This window comes from Topomyia yanbarensis, chromosome 3 (genome assembly GCF_030247195.1).
Source record: "Topomyia yanbarensis strain Yona2022 chromosome 3, ASM3024719v1, whole genome shotgun sequence".
Lineage (NCBI taxonomy): Eukaryota > Metazoa > Arthropoda > Insecta > Diptera > Culicidae > Topomyia > Topomyia yanbarensis.
This window is the reverse complement of record NC_080672.1, coordinates 15,750,964-15,772,390: the sequence shown is the minus strand read 5'-3', so window position 1 is coordinate 15,772,390 and position 21,427 is coordinate 15,750,964. Positions and strand designations below refer to the sequence as shown.

At 39.8% G+C, this 21,427-nt stretch overlaps 1 protein-coding gene across 1 annotated transcript; it reads left to right on the top strand.

Moving 5' to 3' along the window:
• Positions 1–12,197: 12,197 nt before the first annotated feature.
• LOC131686796 (uncharacterized) lies at positions 12,198–13,358 on the top strand. The gene is made up of 2 exons (XM_058970792.1): positions 12,198–12,794; positions 12,906–13,358. The coding sequence occupies exons 1-2, from the start codon at positions 12,198–12,200 to the stop codon at positions 13,356–13,358; spliced, it is 1,050 nt and encodes a 349-aa protein (XP_058826775.1).
• The last annotated feature ends 8,069 nt before the right edge of the window (positions 13,359–21,427 follow it).

Here is a 21,427-nt window from a genome sequence, read left to right as displayed (position 1 = left end):
TATTTTACCGCATTTACTGCATTACCGCGCGGTGCGGTGCGGTAAATAAAGTGCGGTTGCGGTAAGCAGTGCAGTTTTATTATTTTTTTGCGGTTGCGGTTGCGGTGCGGACAATCCTTTTATCGCCCACATCCGCACCGCGACGAACCCTAACCTGAAGAACGTAGACGACGATGTTTCCACTTTCATCGTACCAGAGGAATCAGGAATCAGAATATATTGGCTCAAATGGCACGTTCCCCGTACATAGTCGGGGATTTGTGCCTTGCCGTGTGTTTTCATCATTTCCTGAGCGGAAGGAAAGGACAAGGAGGAAGAAGAAGACTCGAAATCGCAATTGCGCTACCGCTGGACAGTTGCATATCAGATGATATGAGGTTCCGTAGTCGGATTCACAAAGATCACATGAAAAAGACGCAGCGCGCTGAATAGTTGCCATGTGATAATTGAGTTTGCAGTGGCCGGTTAAAGCCCTGGTCAACATGCCGCAGTGGAGCTTCGAAAAATGTAAGAGATTTTTCGTAACCACTGGGCATGGTTGTTCTAGAAACGCCTTTGTTTGGCGACACGTTTGTAGATTTCTCCAATAATTGCGGTGCTCGGACGAAGCCCAGGACCGTATTTTTTCCCTAATCCAACTTGTCGAAATTGGGAGCGCGGGCTTAGGACCAACGAAGTCAATCGCTGAACCTGCCCTGGCCAATTCGTCAGCCCATTCATTTCCAGTAATACCGCAATGTCCGGGCACCCAGATAAGGTAGATAGTGTTGACAATGCTTAGTTCTTCGATTTGGGTTCGGCACGCGATCACTAGCTTGGTCCGAGATTTGTCTGAGCTAAGGGCCTTGATTGCAGCCTGACTATCGGAGCAGAAGTTTATAACTCTGCCGGACAAACTCAGTTGAAGGGCCGATTGCACCCCGCACATAATCGCAAAGATTTCTGCTTGGAATACAGTACAGTATCTACCTAGTGAGTGAGATTGTTCCAATCTCATTTCACGACAGTAGACACCAGCACGTCCCTCCATCAGAGAACCGTCAGTATAACAGACTACTTGCGTTTGTTGTTGTCTTTCCTTAAAGCCAGACAACCACTCCTCTCGAGAGGGAATCTTCACATGGAATGTCCTGTAAGGAAAACTACAAGTGAGTGTAATATCGCTGGGAGCAAGAATATCTTCACCCCATGTAACCATTTGTGACCACAATCGTGTATGACTGGTAGCAAGATCAACATGATTACTGTTCCAAAGCCCAGTAACCTGCAGTCTGTATGCACATGATAGTGCTTCTTGTTTTAAGTGTATGTGTAATGGTTTGATATTTAGAAGTGCCTCAAGAGCAGTAGTCGGAGTCGTGGTGAAAGCACCAGTCAACGCCATGAGCGCCATTCTTTGCAGATGGTTTAGCTTTGACTGGACTGTCACCACCTCTCCCCTCTGCCACCACACAAGGCATCCGTATGACAGTATTGGACGTACAATTGTCGTGTAAATCCAATAGATGTATTTAGGTTTGAGACCCCAGGTCTTTCCAAAAGTTCGTCTGCACTGCCCGAAAGCCATGCACGCTTTCTTGACTCTGAACTCAATGTGAGCAGACCAATTCAGTTTGGAATCCAATATGACTCCAACGTATTTGACTTGATCTGCACACAGTAGCTCACTATCAAAGAACTGCAAGGGACGAACCCCGGTTGTTATTCGCTTCTTCGTGAAAAGAACCATTGAAGTTTTGCTTGGGTTAACTGATAGTTTAACCTGTCGACACCACTGTTCGACGGCTCTTAATGCCTGTTGCATTAAGTCAAAGATTGTTCCGATGCAAAATCCAGTAATTAGTATTTGGTAATCGTCAGCAAACCCGTAGGTTGGAAATCCAAGCTCATTGAGTTTCTTCAACAAGCCGTCAGCTACCAAGTTCCATAACAAAGGTGACAGAACGCCGCCCTGAGGACAACCGCAAATACTCAACTTCCGTATCTCAGCCTGTCGCAGTGACGAGAAAAGTATGCGGTTACTAAGCATTGCGTTTATCCAACCTGAGATACATGCAGGTATCCCATGACCGCGCGTCGCTTACAGAATAGACTGGAAGGACACATTGTCAAAAGCACCCTCAATATCTAGGAATACACCCAAGCTAGATTGCTTGAGCGAGAAGGCCTTCTCAATGTTGTAAACAACATCGTGAAGCAAAGTGATCGTGGATTTCCCACACTGATATGCATGTTGCATTTTGTGCAGTGGGAATTCAACTAAACTAACGTTCCTGATGTGATGATCGATTATCCGTTCTAAAGCTTTCAGAAGAAAAGAACTTAAGCTGATAGGCCTAAAACTCTTGGCTTCTTCATAGCTTGAGCGCCCCCCTTTGGGAATAAATCTAACAGTTATTTCTCGCCATGCTTTCGGGATATACCCGGTAGCAAGACTGGAAAGCAAAATCTTTTTCAAGACATGTTTAAGAATATCAAATCGCTTTTGCAGTAGCACGGGAAGTATTCCATCTTTTCCGGGTGATTTGTATGGAGCAAAGCTGTCAACTGCCCACTTGACCGATTCAGTGGAAACCAATGTGCGTGCTAGCGCCCACGAGTCCGAATCACCAGAATGAGATCTGTGAACATTGTTCAACTCCGGATCGATACAACCTGGAAAGTGTGTGTCGAAGAGACAATTAAGAACATCTTTTTCGTCCGTCACATAAACACCATCTCTGGTTTCCAAGGAGTTCATCTGAAAATCATTCAATTTGGAGAGAATTTTATTTAATCTGCTAGCCTCGTTCAGACTAGAGACATTAGTGCATAGGCTTTGCCAGCCAGCCCGTTCTGCAGATCTAAGACATTTCTTATATGCACTACGAGCTGAACTGAAAGCCCTGGAGTCATCACGCTGACGCCGGTTCCATCCTCTTCTCATAACTTTCTTCATTCTTTCAAGCTCAGCCCTCCACCAAGGGGTTCCCCTAGTCGATTTAACAGTACGAAGTGGACAAGCTTCTTCGTAGGATGATAATAAGAATGAGTTTGTCGTATCCACGACGTCATCTAAGTCGTCTAGTTGACTAATTGTTGGAAAATATCCATGAAAGTTAGTCGCCAAGTTTTCCAAAAAGAGGTCCCAGTTTGTAGATTTAGGATTACGATATGTCACCACATTGAAGGTGACATCAAAATGATCGAAAAATATATATTTATGATCGGATAGAGACGGTTCAGTTTCATTTGGAACCTGCCAATTTCCCAGTTCATGCAAAATTCTATCAGAGCAAAGTGTTATGTCTAACACCTCCTCCCTCCCAGACCTCGCAAAAGTTGGTCGGTTTCCCACATTCAGAATATGGAGATTTGTACTACTTATGTACTCCATCAGTTCAGAGCCTCTCAGATTGATGTCTGAGCTTTTTTTGCGGTTGCGGTGCGGACAATCCTTTTATCGCCCACATCCGCACCGCGATGAACCCTAACCTGAAGAACGTAGACGACGATGTTTCCACTTTCATCGTACCAGAGGAAACGTTGGCATTGTAGATCTTCGAATCGCATGTGTATTTGCAGAAACATTTCCCGAACGTCATACTCCGTGGGCTAATGCGGCCGCCTCCCATAACATCCGAATTTTTCCAGGTTTGTTGATATTTGTAACCGGAAATATCGGCACATACCAAACACGTGAAAACGATTGATTTTGCTCTTTATTTGTGAGCTTCCTAGCGTATCCCTTTGTGGCAAGGTCTGTGATTTTCTGGTTCAGAGCTTCAGCAAATCTTGGGTCCTTGTCCATTCGCTTTTTGAGGCACTGCAGACGTCGCAAAGCCATGAAGTGGCTATCTGGCAGACAAACATTCTCGTAGCGCCACAGGAGGCCGGTTTCGTATCGGTTTCCCTTGAACACCGTGTGGGTTTGAAGCAGGGACTGAGCGTGCTCTTCTCCAGTGGAGAGAAGCATTTCCTTTGGTTGTGAAACCCCAAAGCTTTCTATTGTAAAATACTCCTTCATTGCTTTGTGTAGGACGAAGATTCGTGATCGCACACGTGGAAAACTGGGTGAACGAGGTCTGCAGTATTTTCTAGATTTCCTCCGCACACTGTCCATCCTAGACGAGTTTTCACAGCGACGGGCTGGTGTTGGTCTCCTTCGCGACTCTTCTGAACTAAACTCAGGTGTTGATCCTTGATTCCGATCATAATCCTTGGGCGAACATTTTGATATGATGTGATCGGCAGATCTCTGAGATGCGGATACTGTTCACATAGTTCTTTCATGTTTAGTGTTTGTGGTGGAAGAAGCAGCTCCTTCACAGTACGTACCCCATTCAGACTGTACTTCCTAGAACGGTTGCATTCCGCGGCCACTTCTTGCCTAACGTTCCTCGAACATTCTTCACGACGTTTCGTTCCGCTCGTCCAAAGTAAGCATAACGGCATTGTTTCCCCTTCAAGCTGCAACTCATCTGCCAATTCGCTGTCGAGTAATGTGAGTTCCGATCCGTCATCCAGGAAGGCGAACGTCTGAACCGACCTATGCTTCCCATGAAGCACAACTGGTATGTATCGGAACAAAAGCTTACTAGAGGGGACCTGATGTGCGTGGCATCCGTGCTCAGATGAACTAGATTTTGGTGGAGAAGAATCGTTGCGTGGAGTTGGTAAAGTTGTGTTCATGACACTCGCAGTGGCGGTCGAAGTCGATGGTACACACTTCTGGTCATTGTGCAGCATTTCGTGGTGTTTGAGCTGGCAACCATTTCTTCCGCATAACTTAACTTGACATCCACCTTTGTGTTGACGTAGACATCTGTGACATAGCCCTAAGTCTCGAACGGTTACCTAGCGTGAATCACGAGAAAACTCTAAGAAACGCTTCTATTTGGCGATCAATTTGCAGTTTCCCTTGCATACTGGGCAGCAGTCGGCTACCACCTTCGCGTTGGATGGCCCTGTCGACCGATGATACACAGGGGGTTCCTGATAATGTGCGTTAACGTATGAATTCCCTTTCCTAGTTGTACGTGACTCACTTCGAGCTGGCTTGTCTTCGAAAGCGATGCTTGGGAAGGTGACAGCGCTAGCGGCTTCTGCCAAAGAGTACAGCCAGTTGCTGAAGGATGGCAGATTGACCGTCGGAAGTGATTGCCTGTATTGTGCCCGGTTGAGCTTTATTGACCATGGCAGCTTACTAACGAGGTGATGAAGAAAAGTTACGTTACAAAAGTATTCTTCAAGCCCGCACGCATCCACTGTCGCACAAAAAATTTCTACACTGACGGCGAAGTCCACAAGAGTTTTTAATTTATCCTCTTTCAACGCAGGTAGAGCGGCAATCTTTGATATCATCGAATTAACAATCACTTCCGGTTGTCCAAACAACATCTTGAGTGTTGACAGCACCCCGTTTACGTTGGACGGGTGCATTAGTCTGCACTTGACTGCCTCATAAGGACGGCCCTTCAGACTCCGTTGCAAACGGACGATGTTATCTTCATTAGTGAAACCACACATTGCTGTCATACTGTTAAAGGTTGACAAAAAGAGAGACCATTCTTCGGGGTTCCCAGAGAACGTTGGCAGATCTTTCGAAATAGCTTGACGAGCGGCTAGGTTATTTCGGGAAATCGAAAATGGATCCCAATCATCTTGCTCGTGATCGTAAATGCCACTGGCCCGCATAGTTCAAGAATGTGGTTGGCTTCGTTGCTTAGCTTGCGGAAAATTTAATCCACTTAAGCACTCCTGGTTAGGAGCGAATCGTGACCGACGATCTGGAATAGGTACGGAATGCCGTGGTACAAAATTTGATGTAGGCTGTTCGCACCGTAGACTCAATCTCGGTTGCGTTGGGTTCAACCCCTCTAGTAGGTGGTAAAGATTTTGTATTTGCATACGATCGTGGAAGTTGTGTAATAGAAACCCTTCGTGGAGGTCCTAAGCTAGGATTCCTTAGTATATCATTTGGAATCAGGCCGCGATTTACTTTGAATGTCTGATTTGACGCACCATCTTGGTCTACAGACAACGTTGATAAGGAACCTGGCTCTGGGAACGGTTCCGGAGGATTAGGTTCTGACAGTGTCGAATGGTTGCTGTCAATCTGCGCACTTAGTGAACCTCTCTGTTGTACACTGGTAGAACGTCTGTTAGCATCGGATCGAACATCAACTTCCGGATCTAAAGAGCTTGTGATGAACTGTTGGACGAACTGATGAAACTTTTATTAACCCATTCATGCCCATGTTGTTTGTGGACAACAACTTTTTTGAACAGCTATTATTTTTGATTGAGGTAAGATTTTCTCACGAAAACAAATAAGGCTGATAAATGTGACTATTGTCTTTCATTTGAATATTAACAGTTGCAAGGATCAGCTCTGGAACGGAAGTTATTGCAATTCGTCTCATTAGATTCCGATGGAGCAGTGCTGCCAGGGACAGTTTACGTTGACAATGAAGAATGAATTTTTCATGTATCTTCGCATTTGGTACAACTCCAGGGAAAATTCTCGACCTCCTGCGTGACACCGACGCATTGGAAATGATGCCATTTCAAACAATCGTCACATCTCACCATCTCGTCAGTATCTTCCTCGCGACACACCTGCCATGTTCGTCCTTATTTGCCTTTCGTTTATTGGCCACTGTACCAGACTTGCCCGACCGTTTTGACCGTAAATTTCGATTTGGCATGGCCGAGTTGCTAGTTGCTCGTAAAAAACGAGAATTATAAACTGCTGGAAATTAGCCAACAGGTCGAAAAGGGTTCGTCCGCGATTATAATCTCCGGCTTGTTTCCCAATCAAGTGAAAGTCGGATCGTATTGTTGGGTATAACGAAGAGAGAGAGATTATAATTCTCCTGCATAATGAAAGAAACACAATATTTTAACCACCTAATAACTGATTCTAATAATATAGCGTGATAATTTAGGTTAGGAACTCACGTTTTGCATACCTTGTTAACCATTATTAGTTTCCAGTTACTTATCGATCAATCGGCCCCAGTGCAGTCTATAATATTTAGTATTAACGTATTTAGGTAGCATTTTAGAGCATCAAACATCTTACCAAATGTAACTATAAGTAAATTAATTGAGCATGTGCTCATGCCGTGTTAACACTCGGTTTAGATTTAAACTATAGTATCGATTCAATCCACTTAGATAAGTTAGCAATAAGTTTAAACTAAGTTAGGCAAATAATAATTTTATATTTTAAGAAGGCAAAAAAATCTGCTGCATCATCCACTCACTACTTCTATTTTTCTGTCCTCCTTCTCTGCTTCCAACTGTCACTCGTAACAGCTGCCAAGAATGTCTGTCGCCCAAGGTAGTAGGACGGTAGGTGCGCGTTTAGCGAGTCTACACGCAACAAGGATATTACTGATTGTTAAAGTGATCGCATAAAAAATGTAAGAGGATTTAAATTCTTTGATTAAAGTCCTACAAAGTGTATTGATGAATTTAGTCCAACTTTTTTCATATTTTTTTTGTATCGTAATGAAAACTGACGCGGTGGGGCAAATCCGACCGAGAAAATGTTTATTTGCCAAATTGAAATATATTTTTATTGTTATTATTTATAATTTTTTGCACAATGGTTCATAATTACAAACGAATGACACAAACACGTGATGAATATAGTATTCGTTGGGCAATTGCTCCGATGCAAATGGGAATATCTTTACGTGCTTCTGCTCGTGATTTTGACAATCCAAGATTGACATTGAATCCCATTTTTTTTTTTTTCATGTTACAGTTCAATAACATAACATTCATTGATTTATCATTGAAAACCCATAAAATTTGGGTAATATCTGTACCAAATAAACCAAAAACATAGGCGGTCGGGTTTACCCCACCCTTTTTGAAAATAGCAAAAATGAACTTTGTCGTAAAATGCTTGTATTTTAAAATATTCCCAAGATATGAATAAAGTGCTATATCTAGAAAGTTGCCTAGAAGTCTAATCTTTATTTTGGTATATAAAACGACTTGATCCGATGTAAAATGAGCATTTTACAGTTAAATCCATTTACTAGGTCGGATTTGCCCCACCTTACCTTACCTTCAGAAAATATACTTATAATCACCTGACATACAACTTTGTCGTAGCTACCATCTTTCTATCTCGTTCCATTAAAAAGTTGATGACCGCGCCGCTCTTGCGACTAAATTCCGAACTATTATAAAATGATCAAATAAAGCGCTAGATGCCATGCAACAACTTTGCCAAAGACACCATAACTCTAAAACGAAAGATAAGGAAAGGACGAGTGAATTGTGGGTTACTCCCTTTTGGATAAGTTGTTTTCTTATACTCCTCGATTTTTGCTGAAAGCAATTGCAAACCAATTCAGAATTTTCACCGATCTTAAAGGGGTACGTAGACAAGATACTTCTTCGTACACGGTCAAGTATTATCTACTTAGTTAACGCATATATCGATGATGTTAAATGGTTTATCTTTGGTCCGTAGACCATTGGTATTATTTTTGCTAACGATGAAATATCCAAATCGGCCTCCATTGAGAAGAGGGGATGTCTTACTACCCACTCGGGAAGAAATTATTACGCCGACCCTGATCAACATTGTTTTCAAATGATGCACTGCACTGTATTATAAAACTTCTCAGAGGATATTCAACCTCCAAAATTTACAGTTTCGAAATTGGTGCTATTTGTTTTTTTTTGTCGAACAGTGTAATACTTGCTCACGACGGTGTCGTGAGCGTTTAATGACATTAATGAATTCATCTCATTGACAAACTTCTGGGTCCGAAATATGGAATCGTCAGTGTGAGCAGGGTGAATCCCTGATTGTCGAGCAACTCAAAGGAATCAACAGTTGGACGAATTAATTTGGCGATGAACAATTGGCATGAATCAATTTTTTCATCGGCGCTTGGCGAGGCCTACTGTGTGCCTGATCCCAAACGCACAAATGGGATGCAGCCGAAAACAAAATTGTTGGATTGATTTGCTTCCAACATTTAGACTAAAGAACTCCGTATTGTTTAACATTTTTTTTCAACCTCTAACGAGCGCTACTTGAATTGCGTGTGAACCTATCGCTATACCGGCCACTAGTATCCACTGGATGGTGAAAAACTCCATTCGGCAAAACGCCCTAGCCGGGGACATCTTTATGTCGTCGCATATAAACTACCTACCGCCCAGCCAAGAGTGGACACGGAATAAACTGCTGTTGTCTCATCCGGCCGCTAGTTTCTCCCACGCACACCTCGCACCCAAGCAAAGACGACTTCATACCGTTGGCATTTGTTGTGGCATGTCTGTATGTATGTTTTAGGATTGAATGCGGGGCACAACGCGAAAACGAAAGCTAAAGAAGTCCCAGCATCAGAAATCAGATAGAAACAATGAATAATTCATGCTATGTACGAACGGATAACAGTGTTTTGTTTACTGGATTTGCTGGTAACCCTCCACCACCAGCAGGACGGCGCCGCCTTCTTCGACCTGCAGCTACTGGTTCATGTTGTTTAGCCATCAGGAAGCAGAATAAAGATGAAATACCCACCAGCCAGAGCCAGAGCCGGATCGTTCGTGTGTCTGCTTGAACTTAGAATTCTACGGGCTGACCGTCTGTGGACCATTTGTCCAAGAGGAATGCATTGTTGTGGATGCTCTTCGGTTACCCTTCACCAACCGACCTCGCTGTAGCTAAAGGTTTTTGTTGTCGGACCTTGTGAGATAATGCCGGATTCTATAGAGCTATTTTTTGCGTGTGACAGATAGGTTCTTTTCTGGCTGCTGCGTGTCAAGTAGGTATGTGGATACAGGCTGGAGTCAAACGGTTTCATATTAGATAGAGGTTTAACAGGGCTGCTAAAGAAACAAAAGTTGTAAGTTTTAATTAATTTTAATTTATAAATATATCGCTTATACATTTAGAATAATGTCTCTAAACTCAAAAAAATCAAAGAAATTTCCAATCGAAAGCAACACTTGTATGAGGATATTTAAAAATTTGGTTAATTTACGATTGAACTAAGGGCTTTCAAAACTTTTTTGGTAGCTCTGTTTCGTCGGGTACAACGCGCTTCACTGTATTGCGTCGATGCAATATTCGGCAGGCGAGTACAACAGTCACCATCGAGGAAAATAGCACAAGTAGGCTATGGAAAAGACGACACATCTCCGACCGCTCTCTCGAATGCACCGTAAACTGTTCGGGATAGACATGTTACATGTCTGCATTAGAGTAGTTTGAATTTAAATGTTTATTTTGAGCTGTTTTTTGAACTTGCATCTAATGCAAATGTGGTCTGTCTGTACTAACGATGAGCGGTCTTCGGCAAAGTTATTGATTCAAGCTAAAATAGTTGTAGCTCTTCTATTGCGACTCTATCTGTTCGTAACATACACAGTGAATCGTCGTTGGATAACTGGTTGGTAAGTATGCAGCATGCACTGAGAGAATATAGTCGCTACAAACTTGTCCGCTAATAGTGCTTTTATGAAACATATGACTATTCGTATATATGAAGAATATGAAAAGTTGTTCTAAACTTACACATTTTATGATTATTAAATTACAAAAAACACTTATCATTATTCATTATTCTATAGAGGGCAACTAAGCAACATTAGTACAAAACTGCAATGAAATATGTGCAGCTTAAAAGACTCATTATTTTAATTATTTTGTAACTAAGGGTTATTCGTATTGCGCATATTTTTTTACGAATCCCGTAATGGTTAAAATATCTTTAAACAAATTTAAAAAAATATATATCAGATCCTAACTGTCAGCCAACTTCTCCAAACTTCAATTCTTGGAAAACAGATATATAATAAACACGAAAAAGATTCGTTCCAGGAATCAGCAGAATTTTGAACATCGAGTTTTTGTTTTAATTCTGCTAACAATTTTTTTTTCTCGGTGTGCCCAATGCATAGCAACAGCCTTCCAGACCCTCTCGTAAGTTGTCAGTAGTGAATCTGAATGCAGAAGGCAAAACTGCAACAATGTATACTGCATCGGTTGTCGGTTGCGATGCTTCCCTTGTTGCAGATTAAGTTGTACAATAGATTTTTCTGCTATTCAATTTCTACGATAGCTGTTTAAATTTAATGTTCCATAGGATTAGAAAATCTTCCGGTCAAATTGACGTTTTAGGAAGTGGACAATGGCAGGCCCTGAGGAAAGCCGGCGAACGCCGGATGGGGATCAGAGCACCATACATCAGTTGATGGGGTGACCGGTGAGGGCCCACAACCATGGATGGGTTGGGAATCTCGGCTACCGCTTGGTGGTCGCTTTATTCGTTTTATGGTCTACCTCTGTCTTACTTGGTCTCGATGATCCTGGGATCAGACATGATTATGCCGCTTGTTAGCAGAAGAATGGGTTGGTTTCGTGATGGGTTAGCAATGCTGAAGGTGAGATGCCAATTCGAATGTGTTTTGTAATGCAGAATGATAGCACTTGACGTTTGTTTTAATATCAACAAATTAGCTTGTTTATTCAGAGAAATGCTGGCCTCTATAGTATTCCAATTAAAATGTCTCGTTTCGGAAAATATATCTTTTGAATATGTTATCTTATCGAAGGTTCTGGGTAGCATTGTTCCAATAGAATCACTTCCAAAATGTATGGAACAAAATAACGAGAGATTTTGAGAGTTATAAACCAAAGAATGATTTCACTAGTTCATGAACTCAAGCCGCTAGTTGTTAATTCTTTAACTCGCATGGCTTCGCAAAGAAAGTTGCAAACATAAATCTGATATGCTAACGTACACCAACAAGCTATGGACGCCGATAAGCTATAGAAAGATTCCTCTCCACATTTTGAAAAAGTTTTGAAATATACAGCTCAGATTTTTGTTCTAGGTGTTAATTTAAGAACTTTTGCCAAAAATGATTTAATTTCGACATGATATAGAGGTGTCTCCAATCAAAAATCGTGTTTTTGCTATATTTCCATAGTAAGATCACTTACACTCTGATTTAATAGGCCCTGCATGTCCACATATCATTAAAGGTTGTTCTTTAGACATATCTTCATTCGCAGTTTATCTCTAGTTCGAGTAGGACGTCTATAAAGTGTGCTCTTCAAAATAGTCGACAGTTTTATCGTCTTTTCTCGTAATCACAAAAGTCTATTGTATTTTTTTTCGGTGGTATTGTGTATATTACCAACCTTACCGAAGAGGATTGGTTGAAACAAAATGGCTCCTCCAAAGGGAGGAGCTCGGAAGAAAAAACCAAATGATTTACTTCCAAAGCTTGAGGGTCACCATGAAGGTCCAAAGTTCATAATCCTCAAACGCGTGGATGGATCTTTCGAAAAGGTCAGTCCAATCATCATTCATAAAGGGATCAAAACCATCTGCGGAGAACCACTAAATACCATCAAACTAAGGGACGGAACGCTGCTAGTAAAAACCAAAAATATAAACCAGGCCAACCAACTTCTTCGCTGCAAGATGATGTTTGAAATGGAGATTACAGTCGAAGAAAACATCAAATTAAATCAGACAAAAGGGATTGTCACGTGTGCTGATCTAAAATACGCAACAGAAGAGGAAATCCTGAAAGAACTGCAAGAACAAGGAGTATGCAATGTAGAAGTCATGAAGCGGAAGAAGGACGGTATATTAATATCTACAAACAGCTATGTTCTCACATTTAAGTCCAATGAAATCCCTGAAAGCGTGAAAGTCGGATATCTCGTTCTGAGTGTTCGTCTTTTTATTCCCCGACCGCTGAGATGCTACAAGTGCCAGTACTTCGGTCATTCATCCAAGTTTTGTTCAAAAGAAGAGGTATGTAGTAACTGTTGTAAGGTAGGTCACACATCCGATCATTACTCAGGAGGAACACTGTGTCGAAACTGTTGATCTTTAGAACATGCATCATGGTCCCTTAAATGCAAGGTTTTTGAAACCGAACAGGAGATCACGAGAATTAAGGTAACCGAAAACGTGAGTGTCAGGGAAGCTCGTCAGTTGTACAAAATCAGATTCCTCAATCACACCAGCACATACAGTGAAGTAGTCAGCAACAGCCAGGAAAAGAACTCAAATCTTAAATGTACAGATGACATGCCAGTAGTTCCATCTTTAAATCCCCTCTTACCACTACAACAAATGGACACTCAGTCTGCATCGACAAGTACAATGGACTCTGGTCCAGTTGTCGATGATAATAATAGAGCAACTAGCATGGACTATCAAATAGCAAAGATTTCTCGTCTCCTGTCGCCAGACACGGGTGATCTCAACGAGTATGAAAATGATATCAAGAGAATGAGAAATACCCAATCATCCTTGAGTGGTAGTAGTATTGTATCTGCTGATAGAGCTTCTCTCTCTAGTAATGGATTATAAAAACTCAATTTTGCAGTGGAATTGCAATGGAGTTTTTAATAGTTTTCAAGAAATTAAACTTTTGGATGCACAATATAAGCCAATGATAATTTGCATACAAGAATCACATTTAAAGCATAGAAACCAAGCTTCTTTTAAAAATTTCGATCTTTACAGACGTGATTTTGTATCTGAAAACGATAGAGCACGCGGTAGTGTATTGACGTTGGTTAGATCTCAATTTGTTTCACGCAATGTGCGAGTGGATACACGATTGCAAGCTATAGTTGTAGAGTTATTATATCCATTTAAATTCACTTTATGTAACATTTATCTTCCTCCAAATGAAAACATTTTCTTTGACGACCTCGCTAATCTAATAAAACAATTGCCCGAACCGTTCATTATTCTCGGAGATTTTAATGCTCATCATTATTTTTGGGGATCGAAATTCACTTCAACCCGAGGAAAAATGATAGCAAAATTAATTTCAAATTTCGACCTCAATGTTTTCAATAACGGGAAAGGAACACGTTTGAATCCAACTAACAGCAGTGAAACATGTATTGATTTGGCCATCTGTTCAGCTTATATGAGCACCTTTTTCTCGTGGAACGTCCATGACGACGTTTGTAATAGCGACCACTACCCTATTTTCATAATTCTCGCGTAGTAGATGAAAAACGACCACACTGGATTCTAAAGACAGCTGACTGGGAAAAATTCTCTGATCTCGTTCAATTTGACGAAATTTTCTTTAACAAATCAATCGACGATCAAAATACCCACATTGTTAGCACGATAATCAATGTTGCAAACCAAACTATTAGAAAATCTTCTTCTAAAATCGGACGCAAATCCGTGCCATGGTGGTACAGTTCCACATCACAAGCATTGAAAAATAGAAATCATAGTTTAAATTTTTTCAAAAAACACCCAACCTCTGATAATGAAAAGCGTTACAAAATACTTAAATCTAAAACCAGGGCTCTAATGCGATACCATAGCAAACAATCATGGAGAAAAATGGTAACCTCAATCAACTCAAATGTTCCGCAATCTCGAATTTGGAAACAAATCCGGAGTATTAGTGGGAGACATCAAACAAATGTCATTTCATCCTTAAAACAAAAAATTCGATTACCTCGAACCCGCTCGATATCATAGAGCTAAAGGCAAAACACTTCTCCAATGTATCTTCATCCGAAAATTACACTTCATCGTTCCGACGACATAAAGCAATGACTGAAAAAACTCCACTAATAATCACAAATAACTGTGAAACCTATAATAAATCATTCACCTCACTTGAGTTCCAAGCAGCCCTTAATTCGACTAAAGGCTCTTCACCAGGAACAGACATGATCCATTATGAAATGCTTAAGCACTTGTCTCAAGATGCTAAAACCTATTTACTGCAATTCTACGACCGTATATGGATACAACAAGTTTTTCCCGCCGAATGGCGCCTTGCTATATTGATCCCTATCGTAAAACCTGGCAAAGACCCTTCTATAGCATCCAGTTATCGTCCAATATCCCTAACAAGCTGCCTTTGTAAGCTCCTTGAACGAATGATAAACAAAAGGTTGATCTGGTACATTGAAACTAACAACATTCTATCCAACTATCAATTCGGCTTTCGCCGCGGTCGTTCTACGATTGACACTTTATCTATCTTTGAGTCTGATATACAAGAGGCTTTCCTAAGAAAACAACACACCTATGCAATATTCTTTGATTTAGAGAAAGCGTATGACCTAACGTGGCGCCGCCAAATTTTAAACAAATTGAAATCGATCGAAATAGTTGCTTAGTTTTATAAAGAATTTCATTGAAAATCGTAAATTTCGGGTTCTACAAGGAAACACACTTTCATCTACACACGAATTAGAGAATGGGATCCCCCAAGGTGCCGTTCTCAGTGTAACACTTTTCCTCCTAGCAATTGATGACATCACTAAGCAAATTGATCCTAAATGTAAAATTTTGCTTTACTCCGATGATATTGTACTATACATGCCATCAAACTTCCTAAACTCAATTAAGAAACGAATTCAATTGTCAATCAACAAAATGCATAAGTGGCTATCCGACCACGGATTTAGAATATCAATAGCTAAAACCTCTTGCATGCACTTCTGTAGAAGGAAGAAGCATAGCACAACCTTTTTATTTAAAGTAAACGACGAAAGTATCCAGGAAGTGGAAGAAGTGAGGTTCCTCGGTATGATTTTTGATAAAAGATTGTCGTGGCGGACTCATATCGAGCAAGCAAAGAAAAGATCTCTAAAAGCTATGAATATCATCAAAACACTATCGAACAACAAGTGGGGCTCTGACCGAAAAACATTGATTAAGTTACATTATACCCTTATACTATCACGTTTGGAGTATGGGGAGGGTGTATACTCATCAGCATCTTATGGATTTCTAAAAACTTTTGAATCCCTCCACCACCAGGGCCTACGTTTAGCAAGCGGAGCATTTCGCTCCTCTCCGGTAATGACCATCTTAGTTGACACCAATTCCCTCCCTTTAAACGCTAGAAGAGATAATCATATCTTACTCGAAATGTCCAGAATCCTCCGAAACCCGATCCATCCAATGAGGAAATCAATACTACAATTGCCTATAAACCGTGCAGATAAAAACCAAACATTTCCTTCGAAGTGTTCTAGAATATTGAATAGATTAAATCTTGAATTGCCAAAAATAAAAACAGAAAACTATAGCAAAACCGCCCCTTGGCTGCTTCCTAAACCTGAATACTGAACAAAGCGCTTTCCCTAAAAACTCTACAAATCCAGCTGTGTATAAAACTATGTTTCGTCATGAGCACACTGCTTATCGTTTTGTATATACTGATGGATCAAAATGTAACTCGGTTACCTCTTGTGGAATATTTGATGAAAGTGCAAAAAAAATGAGGAGCTTAAGACTTCCGGGCAACTGTTCAATTTACAATGCTGAATTATCAGCAATCCAACAGGCAATAGACCAAATTTTAAGTAGCCGCTTTGACAAATACATCATAATATCTGACTCCTTAAGTGCTCTACTAGCACTCTCTGATCCTTTCTCAAACCATCAGTTAATACAAAACATTTTTGAAAAAAATTATATAGGCCAACAGAAACTTAAAATAATTAAATTCTACTTTGTTCCAAGTCACATAGGCATTGCTGGTAATGAAATTGTAGACCAAGTGGCTAAAGATGCATTACTTGAGTCAACACCACAAGGTAAACTATTGGCCAGAGACTTTTAAAACTATGCAAAAATACAAGTTGCCCAGTCTTGGGAAAATATCTGGATTACTACTGAGAACAACAAATACCGGCAAATACGTGAATCAACTTCTCATTGGCAGTGTGTTAATCTCCTTGGGAAAAAAGATGCGGTAGTTCTAACAAGATTACGACTAGGCCATACTCATTACACCCACTCGCACTTAATGTCTAAAGAAAACCCTCCAATTTGTGATTCTTGTAAACAAATCATATCTATTAAGCATATATTCGAACATTGCTCCAAATACTCTGCTATGAGAAACAAATTTTTCATTCAAAGTACAGATACGCTCAAGGATGACTTAGTTAATATCAGAAATGTATTAAGTTTCGTCAAACAAACTGATTTATATAAACTAATTTGAACCAAACATATTATTAATCTGCCTAGAGCTCTTTATGTAAAATATGTCTAAATACCTCCTTGTGTATAATCTAAATTGTTATACTCGCTATATTTATATTTATTTTGTGTATATATAATGTAATTATGTAGTAATATTATAAACCAACGGCCCATATAGCCCTCGTAGAGCTGGTGGCCGACCAAATGTAAATAAATAAATAAATAGACATATCTTAACATGTTTTAACAGGTGAAGATAGCTCTAATTGCAATGGAAAAGTTATTAACTGGATTTTTATATAGACAAGAATATTAAAACCAAGAAGAAAATGTTGCTAATTTTCTTTGGAATCAATTCATGGACAACCTAGCTCCAGTTCCACTATCGTCACTGATCTAACGATGAGCAACCCAAATTCTGATGACACCACGACTGTTTCTCCAGGAAATACCTGGGAGGATATATGTCCCCCCGAAGCTACACTCGATACTGCTCCCCCTCGAAGAAATCTCTGCTTCCAGTTAACCGATGAACGATACGGCTCCGGTTCCGCTACCGCCACTCGTTTAGTAATCAACAACTCAAACCCTTATGACATCATGACCGTTTCGGCTGCCAGACCGTCCGATGGTGACAGCTACTACCAATATACTACCAAAATTTGAGAGGACTGCGCACGAAGATCGACAACAAGGGTTGGTGGTGTTCTGATCGCTGTTTCAAATCGGCTAGTGTCCAAACACAAAATAAGTCACAACAATGGTCTTGGACAACTCTGGGTGAAGATCGATAGCCATGAATCAAATATCTGTGTAGGTGTTGTATACCCCCCCCCCCCAGATTCTATACTATAGATTGGGTGACTATGCTGAATAACGCGAACAATGTGAATGATGCACCAGAACTATTTTCCTTTGTCCTAAAAAGTCTATTCAAAACACATGTTCCCGCCCCGCGTCCTAGACCGAAATCACCTGGTCCAACCGACGACTCCGTGAACTTAAACGACAAAGACTAGCGGCGCTCAGACACTATACCGATCGACGGAATTTCATCACTAAGCAGGAGTTCATTTTGGCGAGCAACACTTACAAGATCTTAAGCGAAACCCAAAACGTTTCTATTCCTTTACCAATGGAAAACGTAAAGAGAGTGGACTTCCTACTACCACGACCCTAGCAAACGAAAGCTCTAGCTCAATCAATGGCATCTGCAAATTATTTTCAAAACACTTTTCGGATAGAAGCCAGCCTTCGTGATGTCCCTTGTGAGAAATAGCAATTCCCGGGCGAACTACCAAAGTACAGTTATCATGCACTATTTAATACTATTACTATTACTATTACTATTACTATTACTATTACTATTACTATTACTATTACTATTACTATTACTATTACTATTACTATTACTATTACTATTACTATTACTATTACTATTACTATTACTATTACTATTACTATTACTATTACTATTACTATTACTATTACTATTACTATTACTATTACTATTACTATTACTATTACTATTACTATTACTATTACTATTACTATTACTATTACTATTACTATTACTATTACTATTACTATTACTATTACTATTACTATTACTATTACTATTACTATTACTATTACTATTACTATTACTATTACTATTACTATTACTATTACTATTACTATTACTATTACTATTACTATTACTATTACTATTACTATTACTATTACTATTACTATTACTATTACTATTACTATTACTATTACTATTACTATTACTATTACTATTACTATTACTATTACTATTACTATTACTATTACTATTACGAGCAAATCTTTATGATACACCGACGCATGCATTTTATTTCCTGACTGTCACTGTGCGAACTGAGTGCCTTCCACCGATGGCAGGGAATCGACGAGGACCAGAGACACTTCACTCTTGAAAGTAGGGCTACAACACAATACAACATTTGAACAATAGTTTCCCGAACTATCATTGCAAAATATTGAAAATTGGTTAACTGACAGTGAATCTTCAGGAGGTACCTCGACGAAATGCGTTGTACACCATAACTCAAAATCTTCTGGACCAACCGCTTTGAAATGTCTCACAGTTCTTCTTCACATCATTGTCCATGTAACTACAGGAGTCTTTTACAAAATAATTATTATTATCATTTTTACAATAACTTGTTACCCGATTTTTTGTTTGCGATGGTCGTATTTTGGCTTCAAAGTGCTGTGGAAAATTCAAAAATCGAGGAAAAAAATAAAGGCTCTCATAATTATTTAGAGAATGATGTGAAGAAAAACTGTGCAAAATTTCAAAACAATGAGTTCAGTAAATTTTGAGTTATGATGTACACCGCGAAACAAGTTTTCGACAAAGTGGCTGATATTATTGTATGAACATTGAATATGCTAACACTATCTGTACCTCCACAACAATTTTTCTTAAACAATGTTTCTTTACCCTTGAAGGAAAAATTGTTCGCTGTAAACAATTTTTGTGTTTCGTTTGGTTTGAAATTGATGAGAAAATGTTGAAGAAGATTGCTATTTCCAACCACCAAAGTCAATGGCCAAGATACCCAGTGTGCTTTCTGTTCTGCTCGAGTCAGCGCGAAGCGATCGACAAAAATAGTTACGCTTATATTGTGTTATATTGTCCTTATCCAATTTAGTTTGTCTTCGTTGTCGTGTAACACCTCAGAATACTTTCCCAGAAAATTGAGAAGTTTCTCCTACACCTCAGCGTTTAAATATTCTTTTTGGATAGATTTTTTCAGCGTCATCTTATTAATTATTTTATTAGAGTTTTTCGAGACAGGAGAAATAAATATTCTCCAAATTCTGAAGCTTCGTTAAGAATAGATTTAATTGCACTTATTTGATACTTAAATTCCTCACGGAGAATGTAGCTATGGCGCCACGTTCTAAGTGATATATACTCTTCGGGGTTGACACTTCCTGTCCTATCTTAATGTTGTCTTAGATTAAGAAGCCATAACTGACTTGGCGCATGTTTTCAAATCAGAATTCAGTATAATTTTCGCATTGAAGTTCGTTACTATCTCGTTGCATTCTTCGTGAAATTTTTCCCCGCGTTCCTTGTTTCATATTAGGAGTCTTGTTAATTATAGACGATAAGCCCCTTGTATTGCTGAAACTCCACTCAAAGCGATGTTAGAAGGTTATAACGTACGTTGGTTCTGATTCGAACACTTAGGATAACTTTTTATCTGTAAACTACCGATAAAAATAATTATGACCGAACCGAAACATAGACTCTGACCACAGAAAAGCCCACTGCGTCATTTGTTTATGTTTTTCTTTTCATATTCTTTTGTTTTATCGGTTTTATCAAAGAAAACTGACATCCGTATTTATACATGGAAAAAATTCAACGAGAGGTCAACAAAACTCCCAGATTAAATTAGTTAAAAACATTTATTTTGATCCATAGGTAACCAGACAAATGCCCTCTCCGGATTGAAGCTACATTAACATCAATAATAACAAATTGCTGGCCTAACAAGATTTTTTTTTCCAAATGTGACTTTTTTGTTTATTTTCCTATCTAGGGACCTCTTTTGGTCATGTTTGGAACAAAAGTGTAGTACAAAAGGTGAAAACTATAAAGATTACATAGTTTTGCTGTTTATTAAAATATTACATTAAGCTAATTTCAATTGAATTATGTAAATTTCCAATAATTTCCCGTGGTTAATTGAAAATATTCAACATCTAACACCAGTACATTTAAAGCACAATTCTTAGCCATCTTAAAGCTAAAATTAACAATATTTACCCAGTACCCAAAAACAGCACCAGCACATCGCCTGCTAAATTTTCCGATTGCCACGATACAATGGAACCCTAATTGCTTCATTCTCATTAACTTTTCAGTGCGCAATTCGAAGTAAACATTGCCCAATCTCGCCGCCGCCGTGGCCTACTGCTTCAGCGAATATTTTCCGCGACTCAATGAAGTGGAAGTTTCATTTGCTGGCCTCTCAAAACTGTCATCTAGAGAGAGAGAGAGTGTGGCGCGCCTAATTACAGCGACTGAACTTGTATATTCTGCTGACCCGCCTGCTTGGTTCTTCCCTGGAGTCACTACAACTGCCTTCCAGTTATTATTTAATTGTGCTCGCGAAACGCCAAACAACCCCCCGCTCAAATACAACTGCCAAGGCAGCAAGATTAAACGTTATCTCGTCGCGCTAATCTTGGTGACTTTTTCGGCGCTTGTTGCTAAATTGGGGCCTCACTCAATATTTGCACTTTGCCTTGCTTTCGGTTTAAATGAGCTGATATTGTGCCCCCCAGTCAGTCAGTCAGCTAGCCAGCCCCGAACGAGACGGTAAAAATAAGGAAAATGTCAGTAGCAGTAACAATAATGGAAATGACGTCGAGGTTGGAAGTTTGCTAATATCGGTACCTAGCCCAGG

Bases quoted from the DNA above. Each gene is read 5' to 3' on its own strand.
- LOC131686796 (XM_058970792.1), top strand. From the start codon at position 12,198: ATGGCTCCTCCAAAGGGAGGAGCTCGGAAGAAAAAACCAAATGATTTA. The intron at 12,795-12,905 runs GTATGTAGTAAC...CTTAAATGCAAG, and splicing joins AGTTTTGTTCAAAAGAAGAG to GTTTTTGAAACCGAACAGGA.